At 44.1% G+C, this 23,529-nt stretch overlaps 3 protein-coding genes across 3 annotated transcripts in view; 1 reads left to right on the top strand and 2 right to left on the bottom strand.

The window, feature by feature from the left end:
• The window catches only part of pbx2 (pre-B-cell leukemia homeobox 2), a 65,899-nt gene that overhangs the window by 31,988 nt on the left and 10,382 nt on the right, over nucleotides 1-23,529 (bottom strand). The gene's annotated exons all lie outside the window — the stretch shown is intronic.
• notchl (notch receptor, like) lies at nucleotides 3,000-15,260 on the top strand. Its single transcript, XM_072393581.1, has 11 exons — nucleotides 3,000-3,329; nucleotides 5,694-5,838; nucleotides 6,174-6,506; nucleotides 7,926-8,137; nucleotides 8,561-8,900; nucleotides 9,968-10,143; nucleotides 10,670-10,731; nucleotides 10,821-10,944; nucleotides 13,005-13,102; nucleotides 13,199-13,530; nucleotides 14,126-15,260. The coding sequence occupies exons 1-11, from the start codon at nucleotides 3,278-3,280 to the stop codon at nucleotides 14,634-14,636; spliced, it is 2,385 nt and encodes a 794-aa protein (XP_072249682.1). The 5' UTR covers nucleotides 3,000-3,277; the 3' UTR covers nucleotides 14,637-15,260.
• her7 (hairy and enhancer of split related-7) lies at nucleotides 22,073-23,474 on the bottom strand. Its single transcript, XM_072393220.1, has 3 exons — nucleotides 23,277-23,474; nucleotides 23,025-23,117; nucleotides 22,073-22,857 (listed from the first exon to the last, which is right to left on the bottom strand). Exons 1-3 carry the CDS (start codon nucleotides 23,319-23,321, stop codon nucleotides 22,336-22,338), a joined length of 660 nt encoding a protein of 219 aa, XP_072249321.1. The 5' UTR covers nucleotides 23,322-23,474; the 3' UTR covers nucleotides 22,073-22,335.

Genomic DNA, 23,529 nt, shown 5'->3' with positions numbered 1-23,529 from the left:
TGCATGTAACTGCTTTGACTGTCTGGTTAGTGTGTTTGAGTTTCAAACTGGACCCGAGGAGTCAGACGGACTGTAAAAGAAGCCTCTGCAGAACCAGTCCTTCATTGCATGCTGCAGTAATGTTTGTGAGAGGACAGAAAGGCACCTCTCAGGCAGTGTTTCTGATAAAGAGGACCTGATGGTTCTCTGAGCTGTCCTCACTCCTCTTCTTTTTATCCGAGGTGCTCAGCTTGTTTACTGTGGTGTGAGCTCATTTTTATCCAACTGATGCATACGCACAACACAAACCCATCTCTGTCAGAAGTGGACCTGCTTTTGCAGGGTCACATTAAATCAAAAGTGATCCTTCTGTAACCTCCTAAACTGTGCAGTCGCCTGGTTTGCCATGTTGGTAATCTGGCTGGTAATCTTGTTTCTGTTGTCCAAAAATCAAACCCCCAACAGAGCATCCAACCCCCCCCCTGACAGCTTCCTTCCTCATTTCCCCAGCTTTCATGTTAGAAGGATGACTATAAATGTTCCAACTATTTTAAGCAGCTCTTTGAAAGCTGCAATAAATCACTGAGATTACGTTAGCTTTAACGTATGGTTTGAACATCCCATTTGTTGTGAAAGGAAAGCCTGTCTCAGCCAATTTTCAGTATGCAGTTTGAGGTATTTCTGCTTTACTTGAATGAATCTGAGTATGAGCATCAGTGGGTGGGTCCAAGTTAGTTTTCCTGCTCACATCAGTGATGTGACAGTCTGCTCACATACATCTTGTGAAGCTGTTTCAACACCTGCTGTTCAACAGTTGAGCCCATAATCACCCGATGGTATTCGATGCTGAGTGGTGCCTGAGAACTGTGGGCTCAACTGTGGGACCAATATCTTCCACTGCTGCAAAGGCTGCAACACAAGAAGCAGGCAGTTCAAGTCTTCTGCATGTTAATTCATTAATAATGGCTTTTCAGACATGATGTCAGTGAGAATCTGTCATCTCACCTGTCAATTAGGTCTCTTAATTGGTCAATTAAGCCTTTTAATTTGCCCTTACCCACGACTTGATTTACTCTAATGTGTTTTAACAATACCTGTCCAGGGTGACTGCTGGGATAGGCTCCAGCCCCCCCGCGAGCCGACCGACGGATTAAGCGGGTATAGAAAATAGATGGATGGATGTCTTCACAATTTTCTGCCACGTTTATAGAAAACTTGGTGATGACGCGCGCACATCCAGATGTTTTAAACAGAAGGAGGCGCTGCAGAGCCTGAGAGGGTAAGTGAAAGAAATAAAAAATATTTCTCAAACGATATTTGTTGCTTAACTCTAGCAGGTCTTTATGTAGTTTAAACTACCACAAATCCCCTCTGATGGCACGTATTTTTCCTGTTAAACTTTTGAAAACATCTCGGAGACCCGTCAGTTCCGTCAGGATCAGATCATCAGGTTTAAGTCCATCAGCCCTTTGACAGCGAAGCCCAACAATTATCAGCTCATTTGTCTCGGGTTTTATGTCGCAATATGTCCAAAACTATCGGATCTGAGGAGCTTCCAGCTGGCAGCTCCGATGTCTACTGAGCATGCGCAGCAGCTTCGAGGCGATGTCCTGAAACAACTGGATGATTTAAATAAAATAACTAATTATTAGTCCTCAATAGGTTTATTATTAATTTTACAATTATCAATAAATGTAATGAACAGTGGTTCATTAACCCAGCGGTTATTATTCAGTTTAATTTCAGTTTCTTTTTCTTTATTTTCCTTCACTGTTACAGTACTCTGTAAAAATCTTGAGACACTCCTCATTTCTTTCTATAATGCCAGGAAAACAGAAAATATAAACGTACGGTAGTTGGCGTATGTAAGGCAGAAACAGAGTTTGTTCAGTTCTAAGCATCTTTAAAGTGAATATCTGGTCTGAGCTCCTTTATTCTCCAACACAGCCTGAACCCTCTGAGACAAGCTTTCTGTCATTTCTTTAAGGAATCTTCAGGAATAGTTCTCCAGGCTTCTTGAAGGACATCCCAAAGCTCTTCTTTGGATGTGGGCTGCCTTTTGTTCCGTTCTCTGTCAGATGATCCCACACTGCTTCAATAATGTTGAGGTCCGGCTCTGGGGAGGATTCATCCCTCCATAAGACCTGTTGCCACTGATTTTCAGTCCACTTCTTGTGTCATTTGGCATAGCTCAGCCTTTTCTCCCTGTTCCCCTTCCTTAAGAATGGCTTCTTGACAGCCACCCTTCCATGGAGCCCATTTCTGATGAGGCTTGGGCCAACAGTAGATGGATCAGCTGAAGGTCCAGATGCATCTCTCAGGTCCTGTCAGGTCACAGCTGGATTTTTTCCTCTTTCTTAAGGACATCACTTTCAGATCCTGTTCATCTGCTGTAGATAGTTTTTTAGGCCTGACACTTCTTCTTTTGGCCTCCACTTGTCCAGTTTCCTCAAATGTTTTAAGGACACACTGCACACCATGCTGAGATATGCCAAGTTTTCAGCTGATAGCTCTTTGGGAATCACCTTGTTGCTGCATGGTTTTTATGAATCCCTTTCAAACACAGAGGATCATTACTTCCTCCATGGTTTCACCACCTGGAGAGCCCACATTTATTTTTCTTTTAAGAATGTCATTTGGTGTTATGACAGAATAACTGAAACACATATTCATATTTTTATTTTAATGAGGGACTCGTGAAGTGTTTTCAGAGTATTTATTTGTGTAGAAAATGAGAACAAATAACTTTACTGTCGTGATTCCTTCAGAGGCAGATCACAGACACATTTCTGAGTGTGCTTGTGTGGTTCCTCACTTCGAATAAGCTCAGATTCAAACCACACTGCCTCCTCACGCCCCTCAAGCCTTTTTTTTTAACACGGCATTAAGTAACGGCTCTCCTAACAGCTTCGGAAGTCACAGTTCTACAAATGCACACACACACATGCACAGAGGGTTATCGCCCTTCCTATTCTTCTCCACACAGTGGCAGGAAGTTGTCCAGATATCCGCAGGGCCTCTGAAAACAGAGTGAGCGAACAAAGTGGGCTGGGTGGTCATACTTAATGGTGCTGGTGCCAGCAGTGATGAGATGTGGTGACTTCACTCAGGATTAACGGCTCAGCGTGAGCAGCAGGGCTGCAATACATGGTTGATGAGGCTATTAATCTGAGCTGAGTTTCGGCACATTTGAGACAATCTGTAGTTCAGTGGATACCGAACAGCTAGACTGGAGGACTTCTGATCCAAGCAGAGAGAGAGGAAAGGCCCTGCTGGTGGTGACCCGATTGGCCTGAAGATGTTAGCTCTCAGGACGTTTGTTCTGCTGGGACTGAGCTACACATGTCAAGGTGAGATTTCAATGGATTTAACTTTCAATTGATCCCACATAAAACACACGAGCTGCTCACAGTGTGTTCAAACTCAACCTTGTGGCTGTGGGGTGTACAGAGATGTGAAAAAAGTCGAATTCACCGCCTAAAATGTGTTCCAGAAATAGAAAAAATTCTATTTCTACCCAAAGATTTCACACCTTTTTTTTAAAAATAATTACTCGCGATCAATCTTCTGTTGAAATATTCTGCAATATTTAATTCTCATTCATGTTAATGTTTTGTAAAAGGCTAAGAACACATTTTAAGGCTTATGATTTCTTTTCTGTCAGTGCCAGAGAGACGACTCCCATCAGGCCAAGTGAGGCAGACGTGTACAACGCTGCACATGTCTAATTTCAGCTCTATTGTCCACACTTTTTTTCTGCTGTGGTTTCATGGTCCCGCACACACCTGCCAAACCCATTGTCCCACTCAATCACATTCCTCATTGCCTCGGTGACGACCTTCGACCTTTATCAAGTTCCCGACCCACTCCATTTCCTTTAGCTGTTCGCTTCTTCTGGAAACTTCCTGTTTATGTCGGGCCCGTTTCCTGTCCCCTTTAACGGGCCGTATCAGGGCCCACCTTTCGTGGCTTGACCTGCATTGTTATGAATAGTCGCTAATGGTCTGAAACAATGAGTGGACTGAGTGTGTGGGAGAGCTGGTCCTGCGATAAAACACTTGTTTAAATGAATGCAGCTGTGTTTAATGTCAGGTTAAATAAGCTCGGCCAATGCAACTCTTCTGATTCATCTAATAATTTACTAATTTCATTTACTTCCAAAGTGAACCGTTAGATGTAAACCTGGAGGTGATATTTTTCAGTTTTTGACATATAGGGCTGTGTTAAGTATTGAAACTTCCTTAATTTCTTCATATATTGTAAAAAAAACAGGATATATGTGTAGTAAGTCATTTAGATGTGCAAACATACATATGAATCCAGAATATGAGGCAAAAACAGAGTTTGTTCAGTTCTCAGCAGCTTTAAAGTGAATATCTGGTCTGAGCTCCTTTATTCTCCAACACAGCCTGAACCCTCTGAGACAAGCTTTCTGTCATTTCTTTAAGGAGTCTTCAGGAATAGTTCTCCAGGCTTCTTGAAGGACATCCCAAAGCTCTTCTTTGGATGTGGGCTGCCTTTTGTTCCGTTCTCTGTCAGATGATCCCACACTGCTTCAATAATGTTGAGGTCCGGGCTCTGGGGAGGATTCATCCCTCCATAAGACCTGTTGCCACTGATTTTCAGTCCACTTCTTGTGTCATTTGGCACAGCTCAGCCTTTTCTCCCTGTTTCCCTTCCTTAAGAACGGCTTCTTGACAGCCACCCTTCCATGGAGACCATTTCTGATGAGGCTTGGGCCAACAGTAGATGGATCAGCTGAAGGTCCAGATGCATCTCTCAGGTCCTGTCAGGTCTTTGCTGGATTTTTTCCTCTTTCTTAAGGACATCACTTTCAGATCCTGTTCATCTGTTGTAGATAGTTTTTTAGACCTGACACTTCTTCTTTTGTCCTCCACTTGTCCAGTTTCCTCAAATGTTTTAAGGACACACTGCACACCATGCTGAGATATGCCAAGTTTTCAGCTAATAGCTCTTTGGGAATCACCTTGTTGCTGCAGAAATCCTATTTTCTGTCTGTCAAACTGTGTTTTCTTTGCTGTTTTTCATAGATGCAACTAAAGAAATGGGAACAAATGATGTGTCTTTGTAACAAAGTGCCTAAAGATCCAATTTAAAACGGCTTCTTTGCTAAGTTGTCTGTTCTGTGTCGACACAACACTGATTCATCCCTTGAGTTAGGAGCCATTTTTTTATGCTCAAATGATTTTTAGGTCAGAGTTAAGTGGCTTAACAAACAAAACTAACCCTCTGAAAATGGTCAGGTACAAGGACTGGACTGGAAATTGGAGAAAAAGCAGCCAATGCCCAAAGAAAAATGTTGAAGGACCCTCAGAAAGCTGGAGAGCTACTGCTCAGGACCACAAGAAGGTCTGGCTGCCTGGAAGGAAAATATAAAGAAATGAGTAGTGATTAAAGACTTTTGAATTGTATTTTAATGTCTGTCATTTCCGTGACTTACTGATGGACAAACTATTCGTAAGACTGACAGCCATCTATATTCTCCTGACAATGCATCTTAGTTAAAATTGGTGCCTCTCTTTGTAGCGAGAAGCTGTAGAGACAGATGATACGTGTGAAAAAGGTCACGAGTTCATAAAGGTCCACTCAGATAAGGCTTGAACCACCACAGATGGTGTTTGTACCTCTGAGGTTTGGGTCTAACATCTCCCACAGTCAACTTTATTCACACTAATCTGCATCCACCTCCACAGCCGTGTCTGGGGACCCGTGGCACCTGTGTCCGGGGAACAGAAAGTGCAGGGACAAGTTTGGAGATGGGTCTTGTGACAAAGAGTGCACAGATTCTAAGTGTCTTCGCGACGGCTTCGACTGCCTGAAGGACAGGGGTCACTGCAAGTAAAAACCCTTCTGTCTCTATCACTTTATAAGCATTAATTCTTACTCATGTTTCAGTATATTCTATATTCTACAAGTAGTTTATCAGCTCTGAAGTACCCTGATTTAAAAGGCTTTATTATCATAAACTCCTGTCTCTTGAGCTATTATTTGAGACTTATTTTCATACAAATAACTGACTTCATCCAGAAAAGAAAAGCAAAAATGGTAAAATTATTATTGTTTTCTTTATCAGAGGAATAATTGTGTATTTCGGATTAAACTAATGAATCAGAGATGATGTAATATTACTTTGCCACTTATTACTAATTATTCTCTCTCTTCACTGCTCCCAGTCCAGGTCACACCGACTACTGCCGTGCATATTTCGCCAGTGGCCGCTGCGACCAAGGCTGCAACAACGCCGTCTGCGGATGGGACGGCAGCGACTGCATCAAACACCAGAAACCTCTGTGGGCTAAAGGCACCCTGCTTGTTCACACTAACATCCCAAAGCAAAATGGCACTATCACCGTCAGCCCCCTTCTCTGGACACTCAGTGTCCTCCTCCAGTCGCCCCTCACGCTGACAGACTCCATTCCCCTCGCTGCCAGCATGAACTTGTTTGACTTTAGTCCTCAGGAGCTCGCCGAGCTGCTGGCTCACTCGTACCCCGGGGACTCCAATGGGTAGGTAACTTTCTGGCATTATAATCCGGGGTGTCAAAACTAGTTATTGTATCGTTATTAATTTGGCAAAACGGATAATAAGAAGGACACCTGCTAAAGACAGATGAGATGTGGGCTCTCTTTACCTTCTTTGTGCTTACTTTTGTGCCAATAAAGAAGCCTGGTAGCATACAAATTTCGATCTATTGCAACACGAGTCATTTAAATGGTAGAAATTTGTCCAGGATCTCCTTAGAAATAAAGTATACATGTTACCGACTTTGGGATGCAGAGCAGGAATGTTGCGTAAACATTTGAACTCAGTTAATTCTGCCTAACGTGTAGAGAAGTGGAAAATAACAAACTTAATTTTGTCCTAGATCAGTATAAGCTTAACTGACCTCTAACTGACAGATATTAAAGGCGGATATTGTTTAAAAGTGCAACAGGAGGACCAACCGCTGCACAAAACTATGTCATCTGCATAACAGTAAGATTCAGCTTCTTTTGCATTAACACGTACAATCATGGGAAAAGAAAGCACACCCCTTTCATATCTAAGCTTTTATGTGTCAGGGCAATAAAAAAAGAAACACCTGGTTCTTACCACTCAAAACAAGGTAAATACAATCTCAGATTAGCAACTCAATATGACACATTGTGGCATCTAATCTGTGTCCATCCCATGGTTGAACACCACCTCTGAAACTATAACCCAAAGTAATTAGTTTCTGTTTCTCTTCTCTCCAGCGCTGCTTCAGCTCATTGAGGTTTGCAGCATTGGTTTCTGCACAGCTCTCTTAAGGTCCCACCACAGCATTTCAGTCAGGCTGAGGTCTGGACTCTGACTGGACCATTGCAACACCTTGATTCTTTTCTTTTTCACACATTCTGCTGTAGATCTGCTGCTGTGTTTGGGATCTTTGTCCTGTTGATGAGCCAGTTTCAGCCCAGCTTTAGCTGTGGGACAGATGGCCTCACATCTGTTTTCTCCAGAAGTGCTGTTGTGCATTATGACCAAAACAGACCACTTTGGTCTCAGCTGTCCAAACTACATTATTCCAGGAGATGAAGCTCTTGGGTGTTTTATCGTTTATCTGAGCTTAGGGTGAACTTGGTGGGATAGTCCATAAAGTTTGTAAATGGCCATTAAAACCCTTCCCAGATTCCCAGACTGATGAGAACCAATTGCTTCTCTAAGATCACTGCTGGTGTCTCTCCTCCTTGGCATGTGCCATGTGTTGTTGTTCATCTGAGGTTGTATTTAACTAAGAACAAGACTTTCTTTTTTCAACACAAAATAAAAGGGTACCCGGTACAGACTCTTTGGAGACTCAGTTGGCCAGTCTAACTGTGACTCTGGAGCGATATCTGTGGACGAAGCACTGAATAAGACAGGCCTGAAAAATGAGCTGTTCTTTCCTACTGTGTCTCTCCCAGTTCCCTCCTTTTCCTCCAAGTGGACAACAGGCCGTGCTCCCCTTCACTCTCTACCTGTTTCCCGTACGCTACCGAGGCCGCCAATTTCCTTCGTGCCGTCATACTGCTGAAGCCGTCCACATTCCCCACCCTCCCGGAGCTGAAGGCCATCATCAGTGTAAGAGGTGTTCGAGAGGAAATAGGAAGCAGAGAGGAGGAAAAGGAAGTCGAAGGTGTGCTCTGGTTTCCTGTCTACCACACACACACATCCACCTTTGAATTTCATCCAAACAAAACACCATAAAACAACTTTGTCTCTCCAGAGTGTAGAGCTGTTTCAGATCTGCTGACATATTTATTCTTATATAAATAGAGATGTACACACATTCAAACTATAACGACAAAATGATTTGATAAAAAACACTGATATTTCCGTGTATTTATTATGACTGAGCCCCACGTCAGTGATGATGTCGGTGGAAGTGAATGAAGATTAAAGACAATTTATTAAGGCCAGAGCAGGCAAACGTATTCTCACACACTGAGGGTCAGGATTTCATCAAGGAAACTGATTTTTACTACCTTTATCTTCATAATGAAAGAGAAAAAGGAAACACGAGATGTGTAGCTCTTAATGTTTTGAATTTCATTCAAAGTTTCAGCCACAGAGGCGACCCCTGCATGGCTATGGGCTGTGGTTGCCATAGCGATCGCCCTACTGCTCGTCCTGCCCCTGGTGGTGTTCCTGGTGATGAGGAGGGTTAGGCAGCGGCGGTCCGAGAGGAACAGCAGTGTCAGAGTGAGACACCGGTCTAAAGTCACGGACGACGACAACAGCAAAGCGAAGGCCTGGATACAGCATGTGGCGCACCAGGATCAGCGCGTCCGATCCAGCAGAGAGAAAGATAAGATCAGCCTGCGGAAGAAGAAGAAGGCCAAGGAGGCGGAGAAAAAGAGAAGGAGAGAACCGCTGGGGGAGGACGCCATCCGAATGCGGTGAGTGGAGCCGCTTTGAGGGGATGTTTCGTCTGAACAAATGATGTTAGTGAAAAACAAGTGAGAACGCATCCTGTACAGTCACCTCAGGGGCTAAATGTCACTTTCTCCTGCCACTTTTTATTTTGGCATGAAGCTCTGTACAGAAACACCTCTGCTTTACATCCTAATTGCATAAATAGCTGAATTATTTATGGTAAGATGAAATAAAAAGTGCCAAACACAGATTAGTCATTCAGATAATTACTTTAAATGAGACCATAGTTTCGTAAAATATACATAAAGTTTGGAAAAAGACTTGAATGTAGTGCTTAGACCATAAAGTCATTAGGAAAACAAGTAACTCTGGTGATTGGACGCCTGCCCAATGGCAGCTGGGATAGGCTCCACCCCCCATGACACCTACTTGCCATTCATAAAATGCAGGATGAAGGTACTCTTGGACCCACCTGGCCTGTTTGATGGCCCGTGCACTTTCAAACACAAGAACCTCAGAATTATTCTTCTTCTCTCAGTTGGAGGATACATCTATCCTGTATGACCCTGTGATGGACTGGCGACTCTGACCCTTGGCCAATGGCAGATCGGATTGGCTGCAGTCATTTTCATGGGGGATCCTTTAGTATTCCCAAATCAGCTAAAAATCCATTCTCTTCTTCCCAAAGCCTTCTCCTGGAGAGACATGTCAGAAACACCTGTCCTGGGAGGTGTCTGGAAGGCATCCTGACCAGATACCAAAATGATCTCAAGTGGCTCATTTTGAGGCAAAAAGAGCAGTGACTATACTTAGAGTCTCTGATTACTGAGCTCCTCACCCTATTCCAAGGAGTGAGACCAGCCACCCTTCAGAGGAAGATGATTTTGGCCATTTGTATTCAAGAGAAGACCACAGTAAACACTGTACCTCCTGTGGTTCATGTTCTACCACTGCTGCCTGTTTCCACATCACAAAAACATTTAGACGTGCTCCATAGCTCTTTGGTGATTGGGGGAAACACACTGTGACCATATGAAGACCAAAACAGCCCGGAAATATGTTGCATCATAAGCTGTGCTTTGGTTTTCAGGCCCCTCAAAAGGGACCAGGATGCTGGCAGTGACACAGATTTTACCCAGAGTTCAATGGAAGACATCAACATGAGATGCTCCAGGCGACAGGAAGACGCCTCCATCTGCGACCACAGGACACCGGAGCAGAGGCATTTTCGGGCTGGAACGTCTCAGACCCGCAGGCCAATGCAACGTAATCATACGTCCAAATTTTAGACGTTCTTATTTGTTTCCTCAGTCATTCAAAACCTTTTAGTTTTTTTTTTTTATCATTATAAGGAGTAAGAGTTCCTCTCAGACCTTGTTTTTAAAGTTCCTTACCTTCTATTTTTAATGTAATTTGAATGTAAACACTTCCTCCTGATCAGCCTAAGATCTTGAGACAGTTATTGAATTTTACCAGCTGTTATTATGGTTACCAGTGAGATAATCCAGGATTATTTCACTCAGTTAGGACCCTTTTCACAGAGCCCTAAAACACAGAAGGACAAGGCACTGTAAAAGTTGTTCAGGTTTAATATCAGGTTTTATATGTATTTTAGATGTACTCTATGCTCATGGTAGACAGAATACATACAGCATCAGTCACTACAGTTGTGAGTTTTTTAAAGTAAGACAAGATAAATACTGTTTTGGGGAAGTTTTACATGAACTATTTGTCTCCCACCGGCACTTGTGTCAGCTTCTTCTATCCTGAAATGGTTCCTGTTTCTCTTCAGCTCCCCCTAGAGGTTGGGAGAGGAACGCCATGCCTCCGCCTCTGCTCAGCCCTCCTCAGCAGGTCTGTCGGTTTTTCTTTAGACAGACTCCATATTTTTTTTGCTCCATGTGGTGATTGAATGTAAAGATACTGTGTTTTCGTGTTGGCAGTCAGCAGAGTGGTGTGGTCCTGATGGGTCTGTGGTTCTGATCCGAGCTGTCCGTAGCGGGCTGGACAGAGTGGTCTTAGAGCTGCTGCAAGCAGGAGTTCCAGTCAACAACACAGATCATACTGGTAAATCCTCCTTGCACTACTTATTAATGTTAGTTCGGTACCTGAAAGCCTGAAGCCAGATTTTTTTTCTCCTGGTACTTTTTGGTGGTGAAGTAAGAATCAACTCATTGCTGACTCACTAATGAAATAACCCCTTGAAATCAATCCTGTAAGACATGTAACCTGCTCTGACTGGTGCATGTAGAGTTAGTTTTGAGATCTAACCATTTTCTGCCTAACAGTCTGAGGCTAGGCTGGGAGTACACTACCATCTTTACTCTTATTATATGGGTTCTGTGAAACAAAATGAGCACACCTGCAAGAAGGAGGTGATGTCAGCATCATATCTGGGATCCTATTGGCTGGGAGAAATTTTACTGAGGGCAAGCAACAGTGAGTCTGAAAGCAGAAACAGTTTTGAGGTGAAAAAAAACATATTTGCATACAAGCAAGACTTTTTGAGTGTAATGGCACTCGAGATTCATGACATTTTAGCGTGAAAACAAAGCATCCTGCCCCAAATAGAAAGAATATGCTCTAGATTAAATGCATTTTTATGTACTTCCATTTCCTGCTGCCCGTCAAAGGTCCTACATAACAATGGTTTGACTTTACTGTACTTCTTTTACCTCTTTACAGTTTGAATATTCGGGTAAAAAGGCTGAAAACAAAGCAAGATAGCAATTGTCTGAACTTCCAAAAACTCTGTTTATGGGCTCCGGGGACAACAAGTGATTGAGTTAGAACGAAAGCAGTGGATTATGGGGCATTTCTGATCTGCATGTGGTGCACTTTCACTGGACAAAAGACCTGCTTTATATATGGACACCGCATGCTGTGATCTAAAGGTAGATCATTAAAAATCTACATAGATCCTCAAGCCTAAAAAAATGTAGAACTTCCACATTCCCCTTTCTCAGTTCTCTAATGCGACACAGCTCCTGTCGTGAGATGACTTTAGCAAAGTGAGGATGTTATTGCTTTCAGTGTTTTGATGTTAACAGCCGATGCTCTTGATGGAGACCATGAGGAGCTTGGCAGACAGTATTGAATCCCCATCTCTAAAGCAGGAGATTGCACTATATTTTCCACTGTCCTTTCACTTTTCTACTTTGCCATTACCTATTTTCTATTTTGCTCCCACCTACAAATGGTAAGGGACAGAAGTAAAAAGATACATGGTGTACCTTGTTACCTAGTTCAATGTTCATTGGTCGCAGTTTGTACGACAATCCTACCCTACGCAAAACCAATGACTATTTCTAACCGTGGGCTGTGAAGCTGCCACATTTTTGACATGTGGATAAACTTGCTGGGTTGTTTCAGGGGTGGAGTGTGTGCTAACAGACTTCTGTTCGTATGCAGACTCGGAGATTATGACATTTTGAAAGCAACAGCCAGTGAGAACCCTCCGACACTTGACTGCCCTGACCAATGGTGTAGCTTCCTCACAATGTCAGAGACATTAGAAGATTAGATTGAATCCTCCGTGGCAGTCAAAAACTGGACCAAGTACAAGAGTTTCAGATAAATCTAGCAGGTGGACCAACCAGCTTACATCACCGCCCTATATCCATCCTACTAAAACAACCCTGTGTAAACGTGAGAGTACAAAACAGCGTGTGCGGCTCTTGAGTAAACCAAACATTTCTGATACCTGGAAATTGAGGGCTCGAGTAACTTGTAACTTACCCCGTATCTCTCACGTCCTCTTTTTGTTTCCCTTCTCTCCCTTCCTTTCCTCCGCTGTCTGTCCTTCCCCAGCTCCCCTGCTCGCCTCCTCTGACTCAGAACAAAGTTAATAGTCAGGTCAATAGACATATTAGCTTTGTTTCTTATTCTTCTCCTTCTCCTTGCTCGAGCCTTCCCCGGAGCCTCTGTCTTCCTGTTTCTTCAACCCCTTTTTTTGTCTTTCCTTATGTCCCATGTTGTTCTTTTCACTTCGGCTGAGTCATCCCTCCCTTAATCCTCCCTCTCTTCACCACCTGGGCTGGACTCTGTTGTTAAATGGTTGTTCACTGGCTGACTTACTCCCTCCCTTCTTCCCCTCACCTCCCCTCCACTCACACTGTCTCTCTCAGGGAGATCAGCCCTGCACTGGGCATGCTCAGTAAACCACCTCTCCCTGGCAAGAACGCTCATTCGCTACGGGGCCGCTGTTGACCTACAGGACAACAAGGTAGCTACCTATCATTAGGGAAGATTTAGAATTCTCAATGATCAGCATTCAAAGCCAGTTGTTCTGTTTGTGAATTTGAATGTGTTGCTCTTTTAGGGCGAGACAGCGCTCTTCCTCTCCGCCCTGCATGGCTGCTATGACACTGCCAGGCTGCTGCTTCTTCATGGTGCCAACCTTGATCTGCATGACCGGAGAGGACGCCGTCCCATGGATGTGGCCAGAGAGGCCATGCACCACCAGGTCCTGGAGCTCATTCTGGCTCACCAGATTCAGAGAGGGCCCGTCCCCGTGGACCCAGCCAATGACATGACGTGGGAGGAGCGCGCTATGATGTACTCGCCGTGGGTGGGATCACAAGGCATGCCTGGGAGAAGTGCGTCCTTCTCTGGAATCATAGGACACCGAGATATGAACCCACCACCACAAAAGTGAGGTTTCAGTCCCATCAATTTCATGATATGTTTTTTTTTCATGAAGCTCAGAGCTGTTTCCCAACCCTGGTCCTGAAGGCACCCCGCCCTGCGTGTTTTCCATGTTTCCCTGCTCCAGCACACCTGATTCAAATGAATGAGTCGTCCTCAGCCTTCTGCAGAGCTTAAAGACCCGACCCATTCATGTGAATCAGGTGTGCTGGAGCAGGGAAACATGGAAAACATGCAGGGCGGGGTGCCTTCAGGACTAGGGTTGGGAAACACTGACTTAAGGTGAAGGGGGGGTTTCTTTTTAAATCTCACGATGCATTTGTGCTCGATGAAAAAAGGTCCAAAGCCAACTGTCAGGATTGATTTTATAGGATAAAACGCAGTTATACTAGAGCTGTCAAACATTTAAAAGATCATCAGTAACAATATTTCAAGGTGATAAAAATTAGTCTTTTTTACAGTTTACAGTTATACTGCATGTACAATGATCCCACTCCTCAGTGGAAGCTGTTCACCGTTTATCTCTTATGTGTCCATGAGTTAATGAGCATTGAATAGAGCTCAATAGTCTAATGTTATGACTGCCTCATTTTCTTGCCAGTGATTGGTCGATGGGTCGAGTGCAGTACCCCTCCCCTCAGAACTGGCGACCGCAGCTCAACCAATCAGCAACAGCACTGGTTCCTCCAAGAATCATGGGCCGCTCCCCTCGTCCAATCAGCACCTTACAGGAGGTGACCTCAGAAGATGAGGATCGCGAAAGGCATCAGGAAGTGCCCAGAGCCACAACACCTCACTTCCTGTCGCCCCAGCCCGCCCCTCGGCAGCGGTCCTTTTCCTGCACCCAGCATGCTTTGCAGCGTCGCTCCAGTGCTCACCAGCCAGAGCCCAATTACCTTATTGTGACAGACAGAACAGCCAACGAGCCCATTGAAAGGGTGGTCGTTTCACCTCCCTCAGACGCCGCCACCCAACCTGATCGCCAGCCAGCGGTAAACGGTGACCATCCCAACAGAGCAGAACAGCCAGCGGTGAGTTCGACAAACACCGAGCAGAAATCCAGAGGTGAAAGGTCAAACAACACCTCTGACTCCAGGCAGACGGCCTTGTAGGAAAGACTAACAGGCGGTGAGACGTGAGCTCGCTCAATGAGCATCTGCTGGGTGTCACCGGACTCCTCTGGAGGTTACTTACTCGCTACATTCCTGTCAGCTTCTTTTCCCCTTTTTCACTTTTTTCTCATGGAGGGTGAATTTTCTGTCACACTGCATAGTCAAATAATTAAAAGAAGTGTGAGATCACTTCCAGTCAGTTTGTATTCTGATTGCTGCAGAGTTATTCCTGAAGAATTAATAAAAGATCTGAATGCATGAAGCAGAGAATCCTGCTGATGCATGCAACAAAGTGACTTTTCCCACATACGATGTGGACTTTTTCTAATTGAATTATATTATTGCAGTACTCAGTCAGTAAAACAGTCACCATAATTTATCCTGAAAGCAGATCATATGGTGGCATTGTTGCTGTGCTTCTAACAAGGAGCTGAAACTCTTTCTAATAACAAGACGGGTCTACAGTGTTCAGACACCAAGACTTAAAAAAACAGAATATCAGACTATTAATAAACACAAGCAACACTCATTAAAGGCATTGTGGGACATAAAACATTGAAAGAATCCTGTGTAAATGATACTTTTCTTTTGCTGTAATTAAATTCTTATGTGAAACAGGGAAATAAAGAGATGAAAAACATTCAAATAAGCAGCTTCTTACAAACACTCCAGACATCCAGACACAGTTTCCATCTCAAGTAAATGACTTTATAGGTCAAAGACTTTTTTATTTAATAATAACCAATAACTGCATAGCTAATAACTATACTGACATGTGGATAATCAGCGTTGGCTTCCACAAACAGCGGCACAAACCCTGTGGCACCCTCTGGTACCATGTGGCAGCTGCCTCTGCAAAGCTGTGGCAGCTCAGGTTGCCACTGGCACGATTTGAGCTCGGCCCTGCCGCTCAGTCTGTGCGTCAGACCTACCTGTGTCTCATAATCCAAAAGATTGATGACTTGATGCCCATTCATTTACCGGGTCCCCCGACCCCACCAGTCCCCAGCCGCCCAGACAAGGGCCACGCACCGGACCCGGGCCCCAGGAGCCCGAGCGCCCCCATACCTCCCGGCAGAGGCCCCACACAATACCAGAGAGGGCCAAGCGCCCCAAACAGCCACACAGCGGGCCAGCGCCCCTGGCCAAGTGCCCGGGAGTCAAGACGTGCCCGCAGGTGGGTGAAGTCGCGAGCAGCGGGGAGAGGCAGCGCCCCCTCCCTCACCCTTCTTCCTGACTTCCTGAGAAACAGAACGCTGGAGGAAGAATGAGTTCCTTTTGCATCATGGATTTCTGCGAAATGAAAGTCGAGCAGCACAACATGCATCCAACGCTTCTCCAAACCACAGCTCTGTCCTTTATGATCCAAAGAGTCGGAGATAAATGTCCTTAATGTCCTTAAAAAATGGACTGTGTACTCCAATATCTCAGCTTTCGTTACTCCGCGATGAGTCTTATTCTATGACAGAAACAGTTAATAAACGGTCCCGCCGAAAAAAATCAGCAGGAATCGAGCAGGTCTGCAGCCTTCTGGTGGATTATTTTTCCTCCGCGTCTTTCCACCTGAGGTTTCAGTGTCTGGAAACTCTGAAATAGATCAAATAGATGAACGTAAATAAAGTAGATCAAAAATAAAAGACTTTAAGCGCTTTCTTGGAGAGACACGTTAATATAACGACTTTATCTTGATATTTAATGAATGTATAAATGACATAGAACCTTCCTTCTAGGCTTTGCGTCCTACATCCTCTGGTCATTCATGATTGTTGTCTGAGTTGTTTACAGCAGTAAGTGACAGTTCTGCCTCACAGCTGACAAGACTATGGAGTCTATGGAGGCTGTTCCTGTGCCAGACTTTAAGCACCCCCACCTCCTGTTGTCACGTGCGTGATTATAACTTGGCAGTCAAAACACGTGTCAAAGACACTATCTGACGGTCTAATGTCAGAAAATATAAATTGAGATCGTTGTTTGCAGTCGGAAGCTCTGCTGGAGCTAAAACTTGTCATTTATAAGGTAGGTAAATAACGGCTAAAACCTTCATTTCAGGAATTTAGAATATATTCATCCCTGTATCATTCCCTGTTTTAACACATTTGAGAATCTGAGATTGAATGTATAATCGCGCCCCAATAGGACCCGTCACTAATGGGATGGGCGCGTGCAACTGCTCGGACTTGTGAGCAACACGCGCCAGTGAAGGGTGTCGTCCGCTCGTGTGTGGCTGATTTACACGTGAGAAACATCCGCCGGAACAGCGTGAAGCTCAGACAAACGAGCGCGAGCTTTGACACCTTGATCCCGGACAGCCTTCTGATGTGTTCGCTGGCACGCGGTGGTTGGATTGCAAAGACCCCGTGCTGCCAGATAAAAAGAACAGACAATAAACGTCACAGAAAACCACGTGACGTAGCCTAATATTTAATCGTGGTCTCTCTATAACTGCGACGGATATGTTCTTCTTATGTGTAAAAACTTTTCCTTTCACCTTTATTTGAGGATGTAAAACAAAATCATTTAAAATTTCGTGAATTTATTTGACTTTCCAACTAATTTTCCATTATTTACATCTTGCAAATCCAGAGAAAACGTCATCAATTGCGCGTAAAGCAGCGCAGCTTTGAAGAGTTTTGTTCCCGTGGGAACTTGATATTCACCTCTCCTCTTAAACACTCCATGTTACCACGTATTGATTCTAACAAGTAATAAAGTGAGACCTGAGTTCCATGTTTGATTTTCCCGTGAGAGAGAGCCGCGTGAGGTCATCCCATTTTTGCATCAACCTGCGGGGACGGCTGGTGCGAACATGTATTTCACATTCAAATTTACGGATTTAATCACGAAATCAAATCAATCTTTGACTTTTATCCAAAACTGCACCAAGTGCTGTGAACGTCACACTTGAGCAGTGTCTGGGAACGTGACCGTCACCTCTCCTCCGAGCACACTTTGTAAATGATGTATCAGGTTTGACAGGTAATAAAGTGAAGATCACCTTGATCCACTTTCCCACGACGGGAAAGAGCTGGAAGATGCGCTCCCACCGCCACACTTATACCCAGCATTTGTCTAAGTGTTGCTTTCTCAGATGGCAAATGTGAAAAATCCTTTTAATTGTGGTCCCTCGGTTTGGAAAAATCAGCCATTTGCCTCATCTACAGTTTATCTTTAGAAAAAAAGAGAAAGAAATCAAGTTTTTTCCTTTAACGATACTTAGAATGTTGTAAAATGTGCCACTTTGGAGCTAATTTAAAGTTTACGGGTGAAATGTTTTTTAAGGTAAATATATCTTCAAATATACCTTCAAACACTACAAACTTTAATGTCTGTGTGTGTTATGTGGCTCAGACATGGAAAACAGAGCTACTGAAATGTGCAAAGCAACACCAACTGAATGAATAAGGTGCGCGTAATACAACAAAGACTAAATCCTTTCCATGCAGCTGATTTTTTCAGTGTATCCCAACCAGAAGGGGACTCCATAAACCAAAGAGAACGTCACTTAACGCACTATTTTATCATTGGATCACAGCTGACTGCACAGAAGATCCTTTTTCAGTCCCAAACATGTAAAAAGTCAACAACCCATCCAAACCAAACCCTCTGATCTCATCCGCAGACACGCGCAGCACCTTCGGCAGCACATGCTTCTTCTCAAATACATGAGACATTAACGTTTCAGCTAAACTGAAAATTTCATTCCAAAAAACTCCTCTACGAGGAACAGTGTTAAGAGGTTCCCTAAAAAACAATTTTGAGGTGCTTCTCGTTATTTTTTAAAGAAAGACTGAAGCTAAACACAATAATTATGAAATATCACAAAGGTATGTCAAAAGATTATATAATAATTATAATAATAATACGAACATAAGTGGAAAAAACTAGTCTTATCTTTAGAGTAAATAACGTAAGATGCTGAATACTACAAACAGAGCAGAGAGCACAAAGTGTGTCTTTAAGAGTCTGTAGAAAATTTAATTATCTCGTATAATGACAATAAAGACTCTTAATTCTTCATGTTTGAATTACAGCTGATCTGCACTCGTATTGAACTGTTACACGGAGTTTTATGTCGGGGAATTCATTCCACACCGGGTCAACACGTGCGTGTGTGTGTGCGTGTGTGAGAGAGAAAGTTAACCTAAAAATGAACATTTCGTTGGGAAGAGATAGCTGAGACGTTCCCACGTGTAATTCACGGTGCATAATTAGCGTTTGGGCTCTAACCCGTGTGCGTAAAGTGTGTGTGTGAGAGACAATAAGAGGCCCCGCAACACACCTCCTTTAATGATGCTCCAAATCCAACAGGTAATAAAACCGCAAATAAGACCTTATGTGTCGTTTTCCCACGAGAAAGAAAAGGGAAACAGTCTCCCATCGCATGGGAGCTGGAAAACTTTAAAGCTTTTCCTTTTTAAGGGCCTTCAAAATGTCCTCCTTTTTAAATGTATATTTGTTGTGTATTTGTAGTTAGATTTGTAGTTTCATTCCAGCCCAATGAAGAGAACTTTTTTAGATTTTTAGATGATTAAACATTTCTTTTAGTACATGTAATATGATCCTTAGTATGTTTCATTGCGTTGTGAGGAACCTCAGATCTCCACTTTCGCTTCGGTTTCATCAAAATTATTTCTATTAGGTCTCTTTCAGACGAATGTAACTTTTCAGGAACGAAATAAATACTCAGACAACGCTGGCATTTGAAGGACAAATTACCTTCGCCTTTGTGACAGAACTTCAAAGGTCGGTTGGGGGTGTGAAGACACGTTTGCGCTTCCTGCGAGTTGACACCAGCCACGCGTGGAAAACAAACGGCCCCCGAGCAGCTGGGAGCGACGCAAGTGCGAGGATGAAATCTAATTATCATGAAAACAAACGGGACATGTGCTGGGAGGGCTTCCACCTCAGCAGCGTGTCGTGTGCAGCATGTGAAAAGCAAAGAGCACTTTCTTTTCATTCCACTGTTTTACGTGTTAGGACATAATGGATATTATCGCTTCCTTACTTTGTCTTTAAATGAGGTGAATGCAAAGTCAGATTAACAACAAGGCACGTCATTCTTTATTTACAATATTAGGACAAAATGCTGAAGCAGTGTGTGGAAAAACTAAGTGCACCCCAGCTTATCTTCAGTAGCAATAATTTGAAATGATTTTCTGTATGAGGGCATTTTGGCCACCTTTTCATGGAGGTTTGCAGCATTGGTTTCTGCACAGCTCTCTTAAGGTCCCACCACAGCATTTCAGTCAGGCTGAGGTCTGGACTCTGACTGGACCGTTGCAACACCTTGATTCTTTTCTTTTTCACACATTCTGCTGTAGATCTGCTGCTGTGTTTGGGATCATTGTCCTGTTGATGAGCCAGTTTCAGCCCAGCTTTAGCTGTGGGACAGATGGCCTCACATTTGACTCTAGAATACTTTGGTATCCAGAGGAGTTCATGGTGGACTCAATGACTGCAAGGTGCCCAGGTCCTGTGGCTGCAGAACCAGCCCAGATCATCAGCCCTCCACCACCGTGCTTGACAGCTGGTATGAGGTGTTTGTGCTGATATGCTGTGTTTGGTTTCCTCCAAACGTGCTGCTGTGCATTATGACCAAACATCTCCACTTTGCTCTGGTCTGTCCAAAGGACATTGTTCCAGAAGTCTTGTGCTTTGTTCAGATGCAGCTTTGCAAACCTAAGCTGTGCTGCCATGTTCTTTTTAGAGAGAAGAGGCTTTCTCCTGCAGCCCTTCCAAACAAGCCATCCTTGTTCAGCCTTTTTCTAACTGTGCTGTCATGACCTTTAACCTTTAACATGCTAACTGAGGCCTGTAGAGTCTGAGATGTAGCTCTGGGCTTTTTTGCAGCTTCTCTGAGCATTGCACGGTCTGACCTTGGAGAGAATTTGCTGGGGAGATTGACAACTGTCTTGAATATTTTCCACTTGTGAATCATAGATATGCTGTACACATCTATTTATATATACCTATCTATATATATATATCTATAGATATGTGTTTGGACTTGATGCTTTATGTGTTGGAAAATATGTGAAAACTTATCCTGATAATCCAAAAAGGCACATTCAGGGAAATAAATATTCATGCATAAGTAATTAAAGATAGAGACAATTTATTTTACCTTGTACTTCCCTCCCCCCTCTATCTCTGCCCTTTATCTTTCTGCACTTCCTTCTATGCCTGCACCCTATCTCTACTCTGTCACCTCTGACAGAGTCAGACTCCTGGGTTCCTTCTATGTAGCTTATTGTTAGCTTTTTATAAAGCTGTTATATCTTCATTTGTAAGTCACTTTGGATAAAAGCGTCTGATAAATACAGAAACATAAACAATTTATTTACAAGATTAATGTGATGAATTATTCAGCATTTGTAACAATAAGATTACTCGATGAGGCGACTTAAGGTGAACTAAAGTAGAGGTTTAGCTTTGACATGGTGTTAAATGACGTGTGACAGGATCTCTTTGTTGTCTTTGAACTGAGGACTGCTACCGATCCCTTTGATTTCAGACTTCACACCTGGAGGCCATAGCTCAGCAGGAGATCCTGCTTCATTACTCTCAGGCTAAAGAGAGCTGTCCTGCAGACACAAGGCCTTTGAGCTGGAGTTTGAATTGAAGAAAAATAAGTCTCTTTTGACATCTTTACAATTTAAGAAATGTTTTTATTAAATTCTTTATAAAAACAAATAATGAAAGCAAAGAAAAAGAATACTGCTCACCATAGGGAGACAACCAGAATAAATTAGTGTGCAAAACAGACAAGATACAGGAATATCTTTGAGGAGGATACAAGTTATATTGTACAAAGCCAAAGATGTCACTCATGCTAAAAGACATCATGGCATAGAGGAGAATAAGGGGGGCTGGAAATGTGACGGGTGGACACTCAATCATTATCCACTTTAGTGTCACACTCTTGAATCATGGGAGCAGATTTAGCTGTGGGTTTTAGTGGCACACGAAGGAGGGCAGAACCCCTCAGCTCCGTGATACTCACCTCCTCCCTCGCTCTTCAGCATGGCAGCATTGTCCAGCTCACGAGTCTCTGTCTGAGAGAGTCCCTGTCTGGGAGGGTCCCTGTCTGGGAGGGTCCCTGTCTGGGAGAGTCCCTGTCTGGGAGGGTCCCTGTCTGGGAGGGTCCCTGTCTGAGAGGGTCCCTGTCTGGGAGGGTCCCTGCCTGAGAGGGTCCCTGTCTGAGAGGGTCCCTATCTGAGAGAGTCCCTGTCTGAGAGGGTCCCTGTCTGGGAGGGTCCCTGTCTGGAGGGTCCCTGCCTGAGAGAGTCCCTGCCTGAGAGGGTCCCTGTCTGGGAGAGTCCCTGCCTGAGAGGGTCCCTGCCTGAGAGAGTCCCTGTCTGAGAGGGTCCCTGCCTGAGAGAGTCCCTGCCTGAGAGAGTCCCTGCCTGAGAGGGTCCCTGTCTGGGAGGGTCCCTGTCTGGGAGGGTCCCTGCATGCCTGCCGGCAGATTACATGGCTACCCCACTAACTGAGCTCAAACAAAAGCGTTAAGTAAGAGTGAGTCGACCCTATGACACTTACCACAGCACGTGTACAAAAAAGCTTTTTACATTATTTACAGGTTTGGAAGTTATGAGCTTTTCAGAAGAGGAAGATGTAAATATTCTTTCATGAACAACACATACATGGCACCTGTAAAAAGTTAGATATTGATAGTTCTGAGATATTTGCTTGTGAATCAAGGCCAAGGTCTCCACAAAGTCTGGCTGAGCAGGCAGCTGTGAGACGAGCCCTCTTTAGTAGCTGGTCTCTCTGCCCTCATCTCCAGCTGACTTTGGCTCTGAGGCTGTTGGGGAACGCTGGGAAAACTTTGCTGAACTGGGAAGACGTGAGGCTGAGCAGCACTGCTCACCCCAAAGGCTCTCGTGTGTGGCCTGTACCTGGACTTCTGCCTCAGCATCTGAAGGATGGACTTTGTGTGTGGCAGGGAGCCGGATGTTCTGCTTTGGGCGCCTGCAGAATCAGTGTCTGAAAGCGCGACGCGAGCAGCAAAAGTTGCATCCAGCGCTGGTCCAAGCCAGAGGCCTTTCCCTTCAGGTCCCAGGAACCGAGAAGCTCTCCGCAGGCAGGTGGAGAAACCATCTTGGAGGGGGTGTTTCTGGCCTCCTGCTTTTGCCGTGTGTTCTTCCGCAGTTTTCTGGAGGAAGAGGACTGTGTGCTCGAGGATCTCAGCTTTCTCCACTCTGTGTTTTGTCCCCCCCTGCATAGCAGCACCAATATAAGTTAATAAATTGCATTGCACAGCCTGAATGGATACTAATTAAATAATTTAGATAAGAGTTAATTTATGTTACATGAGAGATAGGCTAATAATAGACAATGTGTTTGTATTTCTTAGAGGACATTAAAATCTTGTATTTAACTTACCTGCTGAGGCTCCTGCAGTAACATGGTCCTCAGATGCTCAAGACTGCGATTCATTCGCTCCCTTCGACGTTTCTCCACCTGAGATTTTATCAACTAGAGGCAAGCAAAAAGAACAGGAATGGCTCAGATTCAGGATACAATTTCAGCTCATTTAAATGTTCTACAAAGAACTGTAGCACAATCCATCTGTGACCTCACTAAAACACAGCAAATTAGCCAAAATAATGATCACCGTTAGGTCATTAGTGTTACCTTTCTGTTGTTTGTCGCATCATCCATTTCTTGTAACAGTTTCATAGTCGCGCACTTTTCCAAAGAACGCTGTTCTAGTCCAGTTCAAGCTTCTTTCCCAGGCCACAACTGTTCGAGTAATGCGCCTCCAGTTGTAGGGTTCGTCTTTTTATCTCCTCCCCGCCTGACCCCTCAAACTCCTCCTCCTGTCCCAGCAGATTTTACAGCCCGGACAGTCCACCCACCTAACTCCTCCTACATCCCCGCCGGACAC

Source organism: Leuresthes tenuis, unplaced genomic scaffold, assembly GCF_036924035.1.
Source record: "Leuresthes tenuis unplaced genomic scaffold, fLeuTen1.0.hap1 SCAF_10, whole genome shotgun sequence".
Taxonomy (NCBI): domain Eukaryota; kingdom Metazoa; phylum Chordata; class Actinopteri; order Atheriniformes; family Atherinopsidae; genus Leuresthes; species Leuresthes tenuis.
The sequence above is the reverse complement of the archived record's forward strand: the minus strand, read 5'-3'. Positions and strand labels throughout refer to the sequence as shown.